The 17,820-nt window shown below is 40.1% G+C and overlaps 1 protein-coding gene across 2 annotated transcripts in view; it reads right to left on the reverse strand.

The window, feature by feature from the left end:
* Positions 1-6,629: 6,629 nt before the first annotated feature.
* Positions 6,630-17,820, reverse strand: part of nptx2a (neuronal pentraxin 2a) — a 13,790-nt gene continuing 2,599 nt past the window's right edge. The window contains exons 2-5 of one of the 2 annotated variants that reach the window (XM_005734600.2): positions 17,472-17,715; positions 13,193-13,437; positions 10,132-10,311; positions 6,630-9,503 (exon numbers count right to left, since the gene is read on the reverse strand). In XM_005734600.2, the coding sequence (XP_005734657.1) occupies positions 9,276-9,503; positions 10,132-10,311; positions 13,193-13,437; positions 17,472-17,715 (897 nt within the window). In that variant the 3' untranslated portion in view covers positions 6,630-9,275. Of the gene's footprint in view, positions 9,504-10,131; positions 10,312-13,192; positions 13,438-17,471; positions 17,719-17,820 lie in introns of both variants that reach the window. The other variant, XM_013911238.1, reaches the window with a different exon arrangement.

Consider the following 17,820-nt stretch of genomic DNA (forward strand, 5'->3'; position numbering starts at 1 on the left):
GTTCCTATCCTACTGTGTGCTTTTTCCATCCAGGTGTTATTTTACTACATTGGCAGTGTGTTTGGGATGATTGCCATACTAAAAAATCGTATTGCATGATGAACCTGATGGTATTTTTCTGTCTTTGTATTTCGATGATTTTTGACACCACCATCACCACCACAACACCACTGGCTGACGTATAGCCTCAAACCATGACAGAGCCTCCGCCTTATTTTGCTGCTTAGAGAAAAAAGGTTGACTTTTTCTGAAAGTGTCAAAATCAGCGTACCAGCACCTTTAAAGCTAAGTCTTTTTTGTTTCTGTATAAAAGAAAAAACAGCCTAAAGCAACACAATATGCTTTTCAACGGACAACCCTCTCTCAGTTTTGATTATATTTCCACATACCTGAATTAGATTTAGGCGTGAAACTAGATTTTTGGGATTACATTTAGAGGAAATGTAACATTCAGCAACAATTTTGTTTCTTTAGAACACAGCTGGTGTTGATAGTATGTGTACAAAGTGCTCATTACATATGTATCATTATGTAAAACATCATATATAACAAGTCACTGTGGGGTTTGTTATGTAAAGAAAGAAACAGTGATTTGACATTTTACTGATGTACCATTACCGATGCATGTACACATTTGTAACAGCTCAAACATTTCTTCTTCCATTAATTGTTGGCAGAAAAAAAGAAAAAAGAAAAAAGAATGCTACAGAAATTAGTGAAGAAGTCACTTGGATGAGAGATGAAACGTAACTCCCACTGAAAACGCGACATCCAGATGAACAGAATCAACTTTTTGGGATACAGAAATGACACTTCCTTCAAAATCTATTTGATGCTGTAGTTTAGTTTCAGAGAACTTTAATTTCCAGGAGACAGACTAAAGGTGAAATATGTGGCTGACTACCACCTCCTACCTCCACACAGGAAGGAAAAACGAAGAAAAAGTCTTACTTTAAAGCCACGGACTCTTCAGTCATAATACCATTGTGAATATGTCAATTTAGGTGCTGCAAGATCTTTTTTCTGCTCTGGTTACAGCTGGGCAGAACCAAAGCATCTCATGCCCCCCACCTCCCCATTTCACCTACTGACTAAGCTGCCTACTGACAGGAGGTTCATGTTTATTGTGCAGGAATGAATATAGTATTGATCGTCTGATCTTAATCTCAGCAAAAGTGCATGTAAATATACCTCTCAGAAAGCTGAACCATTTTAACCATGAATCATATGTTGTTCCTCCAAAATAAGAGAAGCCTATGTGGCAGCGCTAACTCTAGAATAGTGTGGAGCTAAGTCTTTTCCAAAGAAAGACTGTTAATGAAATGAAAACCAGCAGGTGACCATATTTCATTGTAAATGTTAGAGGGACACGAGGGCTGTTTTAAAGTCAATGTGTTTATTTGTTGCAGGGAAACACACAGGTGTTTTGGAGCAAGTAAAAAGGCAATTTTAGTGATGCACAATAAGAGAGTTATTGCTGCAAAGCGTTGCTGCTTCTTGCAAGACAGATAGACAAGTGTTGAGTTACAATTTGCCGTCCACACAGCCTGAGGGAGAGATTTCAGCTCTTTCTCTGTCTCTATCTCTTTTTTAACTGGCAGAAAAAAAAACCCACATATTAAAGCCTGTGTTTAATATTTTTCTTAATAAAGTCAATGCAGAAATCTTATATTGTTAGCAATGTAAATAGTCTCTGTAGGAATACATATCAACCCCAGAAATGAGGACAAAGTGTGTGATTAGACAAGGCATTAAGAATAGATGTGCTGAGGTTAAACACTTTATATTCTGGCTCACAGTCGGCAAACTGTGAGCCTTGTAATCTGAGCATGAAGACGTGTCAGATTTATGATTTTCTACTCTGCTTGAAAATACCCTGTACTGCTTAACAGAATAAAGATGATTTGATATCTCCATCTAGAATCTGCAGGATCTTTGATCTTCAGAGAGGGGGCATTGCAAACTGTCATGCAGCAGCTGTTTCCTCTCCTGTGCTGATTAATTTGTTCATCCCTCCCTCATGCCATCGCCGTCTTTGCTCTTTTTTTATTCTTATTCCCCCAAAACAACATTTACTGTGCTTATCTCTGGGTACTGTGCATAAATAGCACCAAAAGGTACAGCAGGGTGGTTTAATCTTTTCTTGAAATCTGCAAAAAGACAAACTACAAACAAACAACAAAAACTTCAAGTGATCTAATAGTAACTCATTTAGAGGAGGCTACATGTTGTCTTGGACAACCAAAAAGAGAATATACATGTGAATCTTTTAAAATAGTTGCCAAACAGAACCAGAGATGGGAACAGAATGCAACATTTTTGATGCATAATTTTATAAAGGCGGTGATACAACCCGAAGGGAGTTTGTGGCTCCCACTAATAGTCTGTGACATCCAAGAAAACAGCAGTTTTCAAATGCCTTGGAAAGCCTCGCCTTCTGCACAGGCTTTTCTTCTATAAGGCTTTAATTACTGAGCCAAAGGACTTCTCTGGTCTCAATTCTGAAACTTGTTTATCTCACAGCCTTTACATCGCTCGTTCTTCCGGGCTCCACTGGGATACTGCGTGCATGAGAGGGTGCTAGCAGCACATTGGCACTTTAATTCTACCCCCATCTCCGCATACATCTCCTGAATTCTTCCAGTGACAATCAAATTTGATTTTAATTACATATTTTCACACACTTCGACACAACCTTTGGCTATGTTGGGGAAAGCCTGCTGATCTGGGGCACCGAGAGGAGAATACACGGATGTGAAGAGTGGTCTAATAAAAATGTACCAGGTGAATTTTTCACTGTCACTCTATCCAGTCAAATCTAATAGTTAAATAGAGAAGAAGGCAACAGCACTGAATTGTTAATTTGTTTTTAGTGATGTAGTGCTACCATTACATCTGCAGCAGCTGTTGAAATCGTTTCTTCATGAACCCTCCAGGGCAGCGCTGCTTGGAAATCTCCCTTCCAAACTCTACAGCAGTGGGTGAAAAACTTAATAAGTGGAACAAATTTACTCTCCAGACCTAGCATGGCACCAAAGCTCTCTGTCACAGGCCCACATACACTGACACACAAACACATACACTGTTTATCCTGTTGAATCATGCTGCTGTCAGTGAAACAGATGATAGCCGTAAAATTCAAAGATGATGCTTTGAGCTTAATTCCCCTTTCAGTTAGATTTCATTAGTGCCATGTAACACCTTCTGCAAGATAATTTGTCTCATACACAACAATCAAAAACCTGTGGAATAACGTCAGAAATGAAAGGGAGAGGTTGGATGAGAAAGCAGGAATCAGTTTGTCAGAAGTACCCACACTGGAATAGTGACTTTCTCTACATTTAGGTGGTTTAAGATGTGGTTCCAGAACTTGGAACAAGAGCCTAGCCTCTAGGGCAGACGCCAGGATAGACAACATCCAAACCAAGTTTTCCTGTTTTGTCTGTGGATGATCCAGATATTAATCCAGATACAGTATTGTGCAGAAGTCTTGGTAAATGGTAAATGGACTGATTCTTATATAGCGCTTTTCTACTCTCACAGAGTACTCAAAGCGCTCTATACAACATGCCTCATTCACCCAATCACACCCATTCTCACAAGCACTTTATCTACACTTAGTGCTTTCTAACGACATTCATACACATTCATACTCCGATGGATGCATCGGAGAGGAAGTTGGGGTTAGTATCTTGCCCAAGGATACTTGACATGCAGACTGGAGGAGCCAAGGATTGAACCACCGACCTTCCGATCAGTAGGTGACCTGCTCTACCTCCTGAGCTACAGCCAAGTCTTAAACTGCCATTTATGCCTTTCTATTTTTTCGAAGGACCAAGACTTTCCTGTAATTTATTTAAAATGGTCTGTCTGAAAGTATTTAAAAGTTTTTCTTTGGCTGGTTTTTCACTCATTTTCATTTCAGTCCTTGTGTCTGACCAATTTAGAATCAGGTGCAATGACTGGACAAATACATGTATCTGATTCTAGTACAGCAGACCTGTAGGGTCAGGTACAGGTACAAATATTTTTTAGGCACACCTAAAAAAATATCTTAAGCCATGACCTTAAGAAAAAAAGGGGCCAAATCCAACAACAGCTGCCTTGAGGCTCATATTGTAAGGTAAAGAGGAAAAACCAAACAATCAAATGACCCCCCTTTGAGCAAGCACTTGGTGACAGTGGGAAGGAAAAACTCCGTCCAGCAGAACCAGGGTTAGGGAGGGGGAGCTATCTGCTGTGATCGACTGGGGGTGAGGGGAGAAATACAGGGCAAAAATCACACTGTAGTCTGAGAGCAAAGTTTTGTTGGTGTGATACAATACTATGGGGTCTTTAGAACAAAATAGGGCTCGATTATTCAAGACCTTGTACTGTATGTGATGAGAAGGATTTTAAATTTGATTCTGGAATTAACAGGAGCTAATGAAGAGAGGCCAATACAGTCCTTCTAGTCCTTGTCATTACTCTCACTGCAGGATTTTGGATTAACTGAAGGCTTTTCAGGAAGTTTTTAGCACAGCCCTATATAAAAGAATTACAATAGTGCTGTCTACAAGTAATGTATTAACAAGTTTTACAGCATCACTCTGAGACAAGATGTTTTTACATTTAGAGACATTGTGCAAATGCAACAAAACAGTCCTACATATTTGTTTAGTATGCACACTGAAGGATATCGCTCTGATAAAATATTATGGTCAACAGTATCGAACGCTGCACTGTCTCACGGGACAAGCACAGAGATGAGTCCACTGTCAGGGACCATAGGAATCAATCACTTGTAACCTTCTGTGTTTCTGTGCTGTGATGAACTCTGAAACCTGACTGAAACTCTTCAAACAAACCATTCCTCTGCAGCTAATGAGTTAGCTGTTTCACAAATGCACTTCCAAGAGTTTTTGAGATAAAAGGTTGGAGATTGATCTGTAATTAGCTAAGATAGCAGCGTAAAGTGATGGCTTTTAAAAGTAAATGTTTTATTACTGCCAGCTTGAAGGCCTGTGGTATGCGGCCCAGAGATAGATTTAACATATTTAAGATTGAAGCATTAATTAATGGTAGGACTTCTTTGAGCAGTCTTGTAGAAATTAGGTCTAATAGACACATTAATGGTGTATATTAGACCCAGTTCAGCAATGCAAGAAAGACCGGATGCAGGCACTGGGAGAGGCATCTGGCACTTCATTTATTTATCTACTGTTCACTGAAGCCTCATCAGAAATGGCCTCAGTGAAAGAGAAGCTGAAAAGAAAACATTCTTAAGGAAGAGAAAGAGAAAGAAAAGGTTGAAGTGTGCCAAATTTTACCTGAACTGAACTGAAAATCAGTGGCAACAGGTCTGATGGAGTCATGAATCCAGATTTGAAATTTCTGGTTTCAATCTTCATCTATATGTGGAAAGTAGGTCAGGAGAAAGGTACAACAGTGGGTGTCTACAACCGAGAAACACGCAGAGGGTAGTGTTTGCCAGTGGTGTTGGGGATCTTGTCACAATTGATCATCTGGTTCAGAAAACTGCTTTCCGATTTGCACCCGGTTGACAATAGCTTCAGTTTTCAGCATGTCAGCGATCCCAAACACACTGCCAATGCAGTAAAAGCATACCTGTATAAGAAAACACACAATTGCAGACCTCAGCATTATTGAGGGGATTAGTGTGGGATTTTCTTGAGAGAAAATAGAACAAAAGGCAGCCAACAAGAGCTTTGAATGTCCTTTAGGAAGCCCAGAGAACTATGCTTGAAGACTACTTAATGAAATTACAAGAAAACTTTCCCTAGATAGTTCAGGCTGTGCTGAAGGATAAAAATACCAGATATGGACCTTTAATCTTGGTAGAATTGTACAAACTCAGATTTTTCCTTATATGTTGTATTTCAGATATTTCAGTAAATCACTATCATTTTCCAGCAAACATATAAAGATATGAGCACGGCTCAAGACAAGTACTGTGTTTAAAAATCAAATCACAGTTAATGATGATTAATTGTGATAGTCTATTCTTCTCTATTTTGACTGTTTACCAGCAACCTGTGGCTTGGCTGGTCAATAAAACCCAGGTGATAAGTAGACTACAGGGAAAAATATTGTCCCTGGCCTAAAGTTTATATTCATATACAGATGTGTGTTTATAGAGATTATCTAACACTAATACTGTTATGTTGGTAGCCACTAAAGACTTAACACAGTACATATGCAGTGGAACCCACTGGGATCTGCAAATAGACACTGATGTGCACAACTGGTGAAGTCTCTCATGGAGCGCCACCTCACAGAAACCAAATGAAAGAAAAAAAACCATAAAGATGTAAAGTTTTATTGATGTCTTCATACAGCTGAGTGCAGATAGAAATGATGAGAAGCCACGAGTTTTTGTCATTAACTCTGTGGCGAACTGTTCTGTAGGCATGTGAAAAAAGAGCCTCAACGAATATTAAAATAAACAAACAAACAAAAAACTAGTGTATCCATCATTTCTGTAAATGCAAGTGGGATTCTTTAATTTAACTGCAAATTTTTACTTTACATTTCAGAACATCAAGATGTGCAGTGTTACAGCAGCAATGCAATGAAAATAGAAACAGAAATATAGAATATGCAAAACAAAAAAACAAACATAACACATACATATATATATTTTTTCTTTGATGGTATTTTTTGTTTGTTTGTTTTTTTGAAGGCCTCATATTGTTCTCGTATAAAAACAGGGGCTCCCTGGTGCGCCTCCGCCAGCGCTGTGGCGACAGCATCAGAACACGCAGGGTCGAGAAGAGAATGAAGAAGGCTCACAGTGTCCTACATTGTAGCAGCTCCCATAATCCGCATGGGCAGATTTTTTCATTTCCACCTGGAAGTCTGCCAATCCAGAGGATTTCTCCGCTGCTGACAACATTTCATTGCCCAGATGAGAGGACATATCCTAGTCCTACAAATAATATGGCTACCAACTGGACAAGCACCCACGTCTCCATTAAAATTAATGCAACCAAAAATGTTACAGTAAAAAAAAGGAGTTTTTTTTAATCTCCCTCAAAGATTAAAGTAAGGTTTCCTAATTTAGAAACATCAGTGAATAATAGAGCATGACCTTTACAGGGTTACACTCCTCTCTGACATCATCACTAATGCAGCGCAATGATATTTTAATAAAACATGCTTCGACTGTTTCAAGCGCATGTTCACTTATTCCATCACATCATTAAGTTGCTGCTTAATTTATCACGTCTCGGGAACTTGTTCTCGCTCTTTTAATGGGTGCAAAAGGACATTCAACCGCACCGCAGAAAAGTGCACAACCAAAAACCTCTGCTGCACGCACATAAAGAGGACTTTAAAACATTGAAAGCAAACACATTTTTTGCATTTTCGTGTGTCCCTCGTCGTCTGTGCTGCTGAGCTGCGCCTTAAAAGCTGACCAAAATTTCACAAGAAAAAGCACATATGGTTTTCGCAAAAGGCCATTTTCACAATTAAAAAAACAAACAATTTCTCCATCTGTTTTTTTTTTTTTACATAATGTGCTGCCAATGGACAAAAATCATGAGCAGAAAGCAAGAAAAATACACTTTGCTGGAATCCAATTTCTTGATTTTACATTAAAACACTGTTAACAAAGACACCGAAAAGAAGAACAATCACAAAATGATCACACGTCTTTATGTTTATGCTATTAAGCGTGGACCATCGCATCTCTGCCACATTCTGTGCTGTCCAGTTACCTACTGCATCCTAGTTCTGTCAGCTGTGTGTAGAAGCTTTTTAATGGCTTTTACGCTAGTATCTACTCAGTCAGGAAAAGTCCACAAGGAGACTAAAAGAAAGCCTAGAGGTGATAACAAAGTTTATATTATTTGTTGCCTCTCTTATATCTGTTTCCTTAGAGGAATCAAATCAAGATGAAACAAATGTCCACCACAACAACAAGAAGTAACAATAATTAAGCTGCAAAAAGCGTAAAAGGTTTTATTAACCAAGCAGTAACAAGATCCATCAGTTTCCTATATATATATTTTTTTTAATATAACATATCCATCGATTTTGACTTTTTTTCTGGCTTAGTGTGAGGCAATTAATACCAAACTCCACCTGACAGCAACATTTATAACGCCCACAGAGTGCTGCTCTCATTTGACTTCCCCTTTACATCTCAATATTTTATCAGCTGTGAACCACTTGGCTTAGAGAAACACCAGTGGACCGGGGCTGCTCACCAGCACACTCAATCATTAACACACATAATTACTACCCAGATGAGGAATTAAGGATTGTCCTTGAAGGTCAAACCCAGTCTCTGCCCTCACTGAGCACTCAGCTGGCATCCGCAGCTCAGTTGATTCGCCAGTCCTGGGCAGCTGTCCGACATTGCTATTAACCTGAGCAAAGCCAACCCACCCATAAAGCTGTTTGGGATATGGCAGCTGCTCAAGGGGCAGTGAGGTATTAAACATAGATTTACAAGAATGAAAATGTCCTCCATCCCTCATAATCTCCAGTCCTTCTACACGCAAGACAAGCCTCACGCACATGAACATACACACACTGACTTATGCAATGTTGTCAGAAAGCGGCATCGACTTGTTTAGACACACCCCGCAACACTGTGTGTGTAAACAGAAAGCATGCACTGCCACTTGTGAGCTGCTCAGGCTCATGCATAATATTTAGACAGTCTGCCATGTTGGAATACCTCAAAAATAATCAACAGCGAGGGTTGTTCTCGCCCACTTTGAACTCGTGAGCGTCCACCTCATTTCACCTCACTCCTTGGCTTCTCTGTTTCATTGCTTTTCAAACAGCAAGGAAGCTCACAGTGTGTACTGCACTGCCATGTTACTTAGGAATGGTTTTCCACAGCACATCAAAGCCTGTTTGGAGCGCACATCGACTACGAATACAGTGCAGCATTGTCATTATAAGGAATGCAACCAAGAAGAGCTGTTTTCAAAGAGGAGTCGAATAAAAGTTGATCTACTGAGGAGAAAACACGAAATGACAGCAGCTCATATCATTACAGCAGACTGATGCAACGGCACATCTTCTTCAGATAAGCAAACGATTTTGAAATCCCCTCTAACGTCTTAAGGGTTCGAATTGAACGGACACATGAACTTGTGTTTCCAATAAACACAGAGTCTTTGAGATTATGCAGACCACATAAATATGTAAAAATGTTGGGCTGGTGCTCTTGCCTTTGGGATTTGAAAGAAGCACCAGTCAGAATATTTAGCTTCCAGAGCCCAGCGGCCACACTGGTTTTCCTGCATCGGATCCTTTTAGGAATCAAAAGCACGGTCTTCACAGATTTCCAGAGCAGCCTTGGTCGCACCTCCAAACACTTCCACATTAGCATCAATCCAAGGAACCACGTTTCCGGGCATGTAAGCTGAACAGTTGGCCAGGCCCATGATGTCCACGGGCCGCAGTACTCTGTCCCACATGTTGAACTGGCTCAGCTCGCCCACAAAAGCCTGGGTGGCATCAAAACGGCCTCCCACAATGTCCTTCATAGAGAAAGAGAACAGAGCTGAGTTTCTAAAGGAAATGTAAACAGACTTTAATTAAAATTAATAAATTCTGTTTGATTTGAATCAAAATGCAAAACAAAAGCAAAAAAAAACCCTAGACCCCACTGCAAATTCTTTTTAGTGTACTGCCACTTTAAAATATCCAAATGCTGTGCAATCTGCAATACTGTGCAATCTGCAGCAATCTCACCTTAAATGTATGAGTGAGGAAAAAAATCACCTCCTCCTTAAGCTCCAAAGTAATGCACTATGAGTTAATAGTTCTCTGAGGAGATTTTACATCACTGTATATTCCTATTTATACACATAGCGCTGTCATGGAGTTAACCAGCGTAATAACTTGCTAACACAGCTCCCAGGGGTAAAATGTTGCCTTTTAGAAGTGGATGAGTGAGGTAATACTGAAAGGGCCACAATAGCGTGAGAAGAGCCTCTCTTCCTCCTCTTCCCTGCTCCCTGCTCAGAGCCTCTGGCGCTGAGCTTGGGGGAGAATACCCCCCAGGGATGTTATTGACACAAGGAAAAATACACATGCACACACAGACACACATATACATGCACATACACCTGTTCTTTACCATCAAAGCTTCTCTATTGCTCTCACCTGCTCCTGGCCCAGGATGATCACCCCTCCAGGTTTAATTGGGTGCCAGGGGGCCAGGTTGTCCCCAGTGCCTAAACGCTCGCCATCCTGGTAAGCCTCCCAGAAACCATCTCTAGTTGTCCAGGTGATGCAAATGTGGTGCCAGCGCCCGTCACTCACTGACAGAGGGAGTTGGGCCACCTGATTGAGAATGAAGTGCGAGGTGTGAATGGCGTGAGCACAGTGAGGAAGACTGAAGAACGAGGAGCAACGATAGGCAGATACAGTATAAGGGTGCAAGAGAAGTCGAGAGAGGTACAAGTGTAATTGTGGCATGCTAGAAACAAGGACACCAATTAGAAGGGCCGGGGCTTCAAAGAGACAACCCTCTGCAAAGAAATCCCCACATGAGCCGTATGACATATAAAATTTAGATTACCCAGGTGACATCAAGGGATAGAGCATCCTTCAAAGCAGTCAGATAGCTAACAGCAAAACAGTGTCCTCTTATGCTTTGTTCACAGATCAAAGAAAAACAACCGGTTATTTTACCAGCCAATGACATCATAGTCCTCTGAGGATACAGTGCGGCACATAGGATTATCAGTGTGTACTGTAACTCATTAGCTTTTTTTTTATATAACCCTACAGGGCTGCTTTATCCTAATACCTAGTTGCAGATGTAGCTCCAGATGCAAATAAACCCGAAAAGATGGGCAGTCACTCAAAATAAAATTCGACTCACTTGCAATTACAGAAGCAATTGACCCTGTTAAGGACACCAGGCGTTACACTTCACCACAGGGAACACTGGGAAGGTTGTTATAAAGTCTGTCTGATTTGGAGCATTCTGGGCCACATGGACTGTTTAAAGATTCAGGTTGTAAAATTGAAAAAAACAAACAAACAAAAAAAACAACATTCGTCAATTATTCTGCAGCAATGGATTTATGCCAGCTGTGATTCTTTGTAGACACAGAGTTTCGAATTAAAGCACTATATCCACAGGGCATACTCTTGAGAATGACTGACTCATTTTTTAATACTACAAATGACACACTCACACCGTAAAACATACAATTTTGCAGTTATTACATAGTTGAAATGCATATTCTCCTCTCGGCTTTTTAACAAAAAAATAATAATATTTTGACTCGCTATAGCAGGAAATGCATGCATGTTTCCCTTTTGTTCCATTTCTCTATAAGACAAAACAAGGAAACTGGAGCCTGGAAGGGGACACCTGAAATGAAAACCATTGTTGGTATCTACATCTATGCTTTTCCCTCTATGAGATGTCAAAATGGCCCGTGATGTGTTTTACTTAATGTTCAGAGGACTTTCTGTTCCTCATCTCCAGCAGGGTGTTGATGAGGTTCTGCAGGTAAGTGTGAAATGTTTTTAGAGGTGACGCAAGAAAGAGCGAAGTCATTGAAGTGTCCGTATTCTACAGCAGTGATTACAGTAATGTTTGTCTTCGCAGACAACCCAACAAAAACGCACCAACTGCATGAATTTTTAATGATATTTGGAAAAATCTGGACCCATCACACATTTGTACACTTGCCAACAAAACAGTGTTACTATTGTACAAGGCCAGCTGAATCCATTACTGATTAAACTCCTGGTAGTCCCATTTGAATGAAAAATTGAGATGCCACCGGCATCTTTTGAACATTGGAGGGGAGAAAAAAAAAATCAACTTTTTTCCCCTTTTTCTGAGACAAAATATACGATGATGAAGATGCTGCTTTATAACAACAAAGACGCTCTCTCCCCCCATAACCAAGTACAAATACATAATACAGACAACGCTGCACTTTTTAATACTGTCGAGGCAGCTTTCTGCTTTCTTCTCAGTATGCTGCCAAATGAACAGCATAAACAATGTGCCCCAGAGGGCCCTGTTATCACTGCGAACAAGTTTAGCACATGGATGTGCTGCTGCACATACGGTTATCATATTCACCAGCCTCTCCTCGCTCTCTTCTGCTCTCATGCTTTCTGTCTCACTTCCTAACTTCCTTTTTTTTCTTTTTTTTCTGGCACCTTCTCATTTTTCCCCTCTCTTTACCAACTCCTTCTTACACTGCTCCATCACCTCGAGAGCTTGTTTAATTTCCACCCTCTTTCCCTCTTTTTCTCAGTCATACTCTCATCATTTTCTCCCACCATCTTTCTATTATCTGCCTGACTTGAACACATGTATAATGCATAGTGAAGGAAAAACTGTGGGTAGACCTGTCTGTGCCAGTAACACCACAAGTCAACAAGATAGTGGGACTATGATTGTTTCCAACGCAGGAAAATATTATCATAAAATTCCCCAATTACAACAATGAGCTGTGATATCATAAGACAAAGAAGTGTTAAGTACTACATTGGATAATGTGTGTTCTTAGCTTTACACTAAGAACTTATTTCCCATGAAGCTTTGCTCCCAAGTTTCCATGTGATGTGAAGCTTGAACCCATCACAAAGAAAGCAACATTTAGCCTCAAAATTGTGTCTTTCATCAATAAAACAATTACAGGTCTTTTGCTTTATGACAAAATTGCATTAAATATTGATAAAAGTTTATTTGTTTTTTAACATTTTCTTATATTTTGGGTTAATTGCGATTACACTGTTTAACTACAATATAACCTCCAAAGAAAGCAAAGAGGACAATGAAGCAGATGAGCACATGTGGCAGCACAACTCCTCTAATGAATTACTGTTATTCGCGGGTGTGAGCGAAATGTGGGTCGATGGTATTAAATGTTTATAAGGAGCAAAATTAAATATTCAGAGCTAATGGTCAGCGAACTGCTTCTCGGCTGTATCGTTATTGTGCACACATGTACGTACAGAAGCTATGTGCTTGTTTTGGATCCCAAAGCCGGCTCATTCTTATTCATTCTTTGCATTTAATTAGTGTCTTTGCTGATCCACATTTACGCCCATCATTAGAGCCAGCTGTGTTGCCAGGAAAATACTAAAGGATTTAGAGCATCTGTCTTCAGAAAATCAGGTCAGTGTGAAGGATTTACTCTGCAGCATGAGCAAATGGTGAAATTTAAGTTCATCACAATAGACTTACCTTGTCATTGACTAGTAGCTCAATGGGATTGTTTCCCCATTCAATGAGGACTATCTCATTGGCCTGGCCTGGAACGCCATATGAAAATGGAGTTCCTATTCCCGGACTAGCGCTGGACTTGAGCCACATGCAGACAGTGAAGGCGTACATCTCTGGGAGGCTCTTCTTGATGCGTCCATACAGGTAGTTTGTACGGAGAGGAAGGGACACCTTGAAATCCTCAGGTGACTTGAAGGCATTATTATCTGTTGATAGATGAGGAACACTTAATGTAATATATTCAAAGTTATTTTTAGTGTGTCACGACTTGATAGTTCTGAGGATGACAACAGAAAAAAGAAGATAAGAAAGTGTGAGTCACTGTCACACAGATCACTGCTACTGTCTTGGTAGTCCAAAGATGAAATGCAGAGCTTTAAAGATCCATTTTCCACATTTTGCTTTTTGCCAATTAAGAGCAATTTCAAAAATATGTAGAACAATTGTAGAACCTTTGTGCTGTTATTCTTTTATCTTAACCTTTGCTGTGGAGAAGACTGATGAAGTCATAAGAAATGAAAAATGTATTTGCAGTGAAGTGGACTGATTTTGAAAAACAATTACAACTTTCCACTCAGTCCCACTGCATTTCTGTTTTTTATGTTTCTTGCTCTTCACTTTTCCCTTTCCTGTTCAAGCCAACTTTTTAACCAGTCAATATTTGACCTAGGCATACTGCCAGTGCATGCTGCTGCCTCTGTGTTTTCATGATCCTTCACCCTGAAAAGCCTGAAACATCTTAGATAGACACAAATTTGGGACCATAATTCTAGCCTAAAACAGGGAAGAGGTTTCATAGACAGTCACTACAAGATACATACAAGATATTTAATATGAGGTACAGCCTCCTTTGGAGGTGATGCAAACTGTCTCCCATCTGTTCGTGGAATGAACACGTGTCCGGATCTGTTGTTGAGGAATTGCTCTCCATTGCTGGATGTGTGCAGCCTGCAGCTGTGCAGTGGTCGCTCTGTGTGGCTAATGAGCACGTTGGGCCAGCAGGTCCCAGACATGTTCAGTGAACCATATGAAGACTAAATGATAGCCAAGAAACTGTCTGGATATGTTCTTGATTTAGAAAGATCTGTGCTATTCTGGCAAAGTGGGGGCAGGCATTGTCCTGCTGAAACAGCTGCAGGGTGGGGGGCTACCACAAGAATAGCACAAGCACAGGTCGGAGGTTGCACCTCTATCCAGTTAGATTTCCACCAAGGATAATCAGATCAGAGATGGTGCTTTCATAGGCATGCAAAGCTGTAGCAACGGCTTGGACATGCATGTCAGCATCCAACATGCCAACAGGCTGGCCTTGTTTGACTTCATTCAGTCACAGCACAGTGGCACTGATGACAGTGTTGTACAAACACTGTTTTTGTCTTCTAACATTTATGGCTTGAGCATCCAATAACTTCAACCAATTATTTTAAAATTACCAATCACAAATGATTAAAACCAACCAACCAACTAAAAACGACTCACAGAAGATATTTGGGCTTTCCAAGAGATTAAAATCATCTGATGAGACTACACCAGCAGTTGGTCACCAACTTTTCTTTTTTTTAGTCTAAAATGTTGGCATTCAAGTGACTAACCATGACGAGTAACAGTGCAAGTTAACAATTAAAAACTAGCATTGTTATCTTTATGAGCTGGAACAGCCTAATGTTAGCATGCTACATTTGCTGAGTAGCATGAGCACTGAGTTTGATAGATTTGTAGGTGAAAAACTAAAAAAAGAAAAACCTTTATGAGTCCTATTAAATCATATCTGTACCAAATTTCACAGTGACAATGACGGCAAAGAAAACCTATATAGCAGCAGAGTGGTGCAGTACAACACTATGTTCCCCCCCTTGCTTGTGTGACTTCTCTCTGAGTACTCCGGCTTCCTCCCATGATCCAAAGACATGGATGGGGTTAATAACAATTCTAAATTGGCCATAGTTGTGAATGTGAGAGTGAATGGTTGCCTCTCTGTGTTGTCACCATGATAGATTGACAACCTCTCTACTGTGCATCCCATGTTTCACCCTGTGACCACATCCCTATGGCCTTCAAAGTTCAAGTTTTCTTTTTTCATATTCAGGTAACAATGGCACACGGGCTTCATTTGGACAAGAAGTTTCCAAAGAGAGACAGAGAGAGAAAGAGAGAATAAATCTAATGGCCAGCTCTCTTGTAGTGGTCGGGACATTTTCAGATTTGAGTAAAACATGAATTTAGTGGATTGAGAGTGCCTAACAAGCAAAAGATCCCTGGGAAAACACACAAGACTCTGCCAAATAAAACATGTGGAGTGACCGTTTGTGAATAAAGGAGCAGCTGAAAGTGGCATCTTCTTCTAGTGAAACACAAAGTTAAAAAAATAATGTTGACGCAAAAAGAGAAGCCAGGAGAAATCAAGAACTATCACCTGGGGACCGCAAATGTCTAGCATCTTGTTCTATTGATTACTGAGATGCCCGAGTCTGGACCAAAATGCTGAATTGACCATGAACCGGCAGACAGACAGGGGAACTGGCTGACACACTGCTAACCTTGGAGTCATAACTTGCTCCAGGATTGTTTACCAGGTGTTTCCCAATCTGAGGAACACATCGCCGGCAGATAGTTCAAGAATTTAACAAAAAAGTTTCACCGTATAAAACTGTGAATAACTTAAGGATTTCATCATCTACAGTAGACATAATTATTAAAAGATTCAGAGACTCTAGAACTTCCTCTGCACTTTGAGACCGTTATAAGGCACAGCACGTCAACAACACACTTTCCTGTGTTCTGTGGGTTGACTGATCAAAATTAGAAGCTCCCTTTTCTCCAAGTATTATTATCAGCTGTTGACAGCTGCTGAAAAGCTTTAAAGAAGATGTGAGGTGGCATTAAATGTGCTTCTGTGCCAAATTTGTAAACACTGTGTTGGCATCACATGGAAAGATTAGCATTTTCTTTTTTAGAAAAAAAAATCCAATTTCAATTTTGTCAGTTTAAAAATATCCTTTAAAAAAAATCTTTGTTCTGTCATAAGTTACATCAATACAGGTTTTACAATATTTTCAATTTGTTTCCATTAAAATTTGTATGAAATTTCAACTTTTACAATTGTAAATGCACAAATTTTCATCCTCCAATGTTATTATGTTAGTGCTCCAATTCGCTTAATTCATTTCTGCTCAAACTCAAAGCTTGGAGTTAATTATTTAGCTGTTGGTCAGCTACATAAAGGAAAGGATAGTTGTGAAAATCACACATAATATGATTTTGTGGTTGATTTGCAGGAAAGTAACACATTTCAGTTTTCAAAGTGGTGGAATTAGAGTTTTACCTGTGCTGAGCACAATACTCTGGCCTTATACACCGCTAAAAACCACAACTCCTCTGGTTATATTGCACAACTTTAGCACTAAAATAAGGCTTTACAATGCAGACCATTTTAGAATTAAATTGGTTTGACTGCTGAACCGGTCAAATCAATTTAACCTGCAGAATTAGAATGTGAAATGTAAAATCTAAAAATGTGCACTGAGCTTTAAGTCAATACTGCATATTTTACTTTAATGCACAGGGCAGATGATACCAAGCTATCACCAGTGTAAAAATCTTCACAAATCCGACTGACACAACAACACCACGCCACAGCCTTGAAAATCGCTGTGGAATTGAATCGACATCTCTCTGGCACACATTTGATATAAATTGAACTAAATAAGTCTCACAATGTAGCATTTGTTGAAGGTCTATTGTACTGACTTGCAATATCATACATGCGGTTGTGTTATTCGGTCCACTGCCCATCTGAGCAATTAGCTTTAGCTACCCAAATCTATAGCTTGTATCAGACCCCTGACTCTATCAGCTAAACCTTAGCGGGGTGCATGGGGACAACAGGAAATAGGTGAGTGGCGGGATCATCTTCTAAAACAGCTTTCCTTCCAGCAGACATATTTTGTGGTATTTTAACATGTACCATCAAAGTGATACCCGGGAGTGTGGACATCTCTTGAACATTTCTTAAACTCATTAAGCATTCAACGTTGCTTTCCAAGCCTTAGTTTCAAGACCAGGAACTTCTCTGAGAATGGCTCTGAGAAAAGGATCACTTTTACTTGCATTATCAGAAAAGTGCACAGGGATTGACTAATGAGTTCTAAATCCAGCAGACAACAAAAAAGGGGAAAAGGAAAAAAAAAGTTTGGCATTAAATTTTGCCATGAAATTTCCAAGCACCCATTGTATCACTTACTTTTTTCGAGCTCTGTGATCCTCTCCAGGAGGGAATTGAGCGCACTCTCGGTGCGTTGGCGGTGGGCTGCTGTTTCATTGTAGAGCTGGCTCTTCTCCTCCTCCAGCTCAGCCACCTTCCGGAGGAGCTGGGTCTCCAGCGCCCCCAAACGTTGCCGCAGCAGCTCCCTGAGCTCTGGTGGCAAGGGAGTCAGGGCCGAGACACCAGCGGTTGACACATTTGTGATGGGGAGACGCAAACTCTGCTGCTGGGAGATAGATAGATAGATAGATAGATAGATAGATAGATAGATAGATAGATAGATAGATAGATAGATAGATAGATAGATAGATAGATAGATAGATAGATA

This window comes from Pundamilia nyererei, unplaced genomic scaffold, assembly GCF_000239375.1.
Source record: "Pundamilia nyererei isolate P.nyererei 1_Seehausen unplaced genomic scaffold, PunNye1.0 scaffold00059, whole genome shotgun sequence".
Lineage (NCBI taxonomy): Eukaryota > Metazoa > Chordata > Actinopteri > Cichliformes > Cichlidae > Pundamilia > Pundamilia nyererei.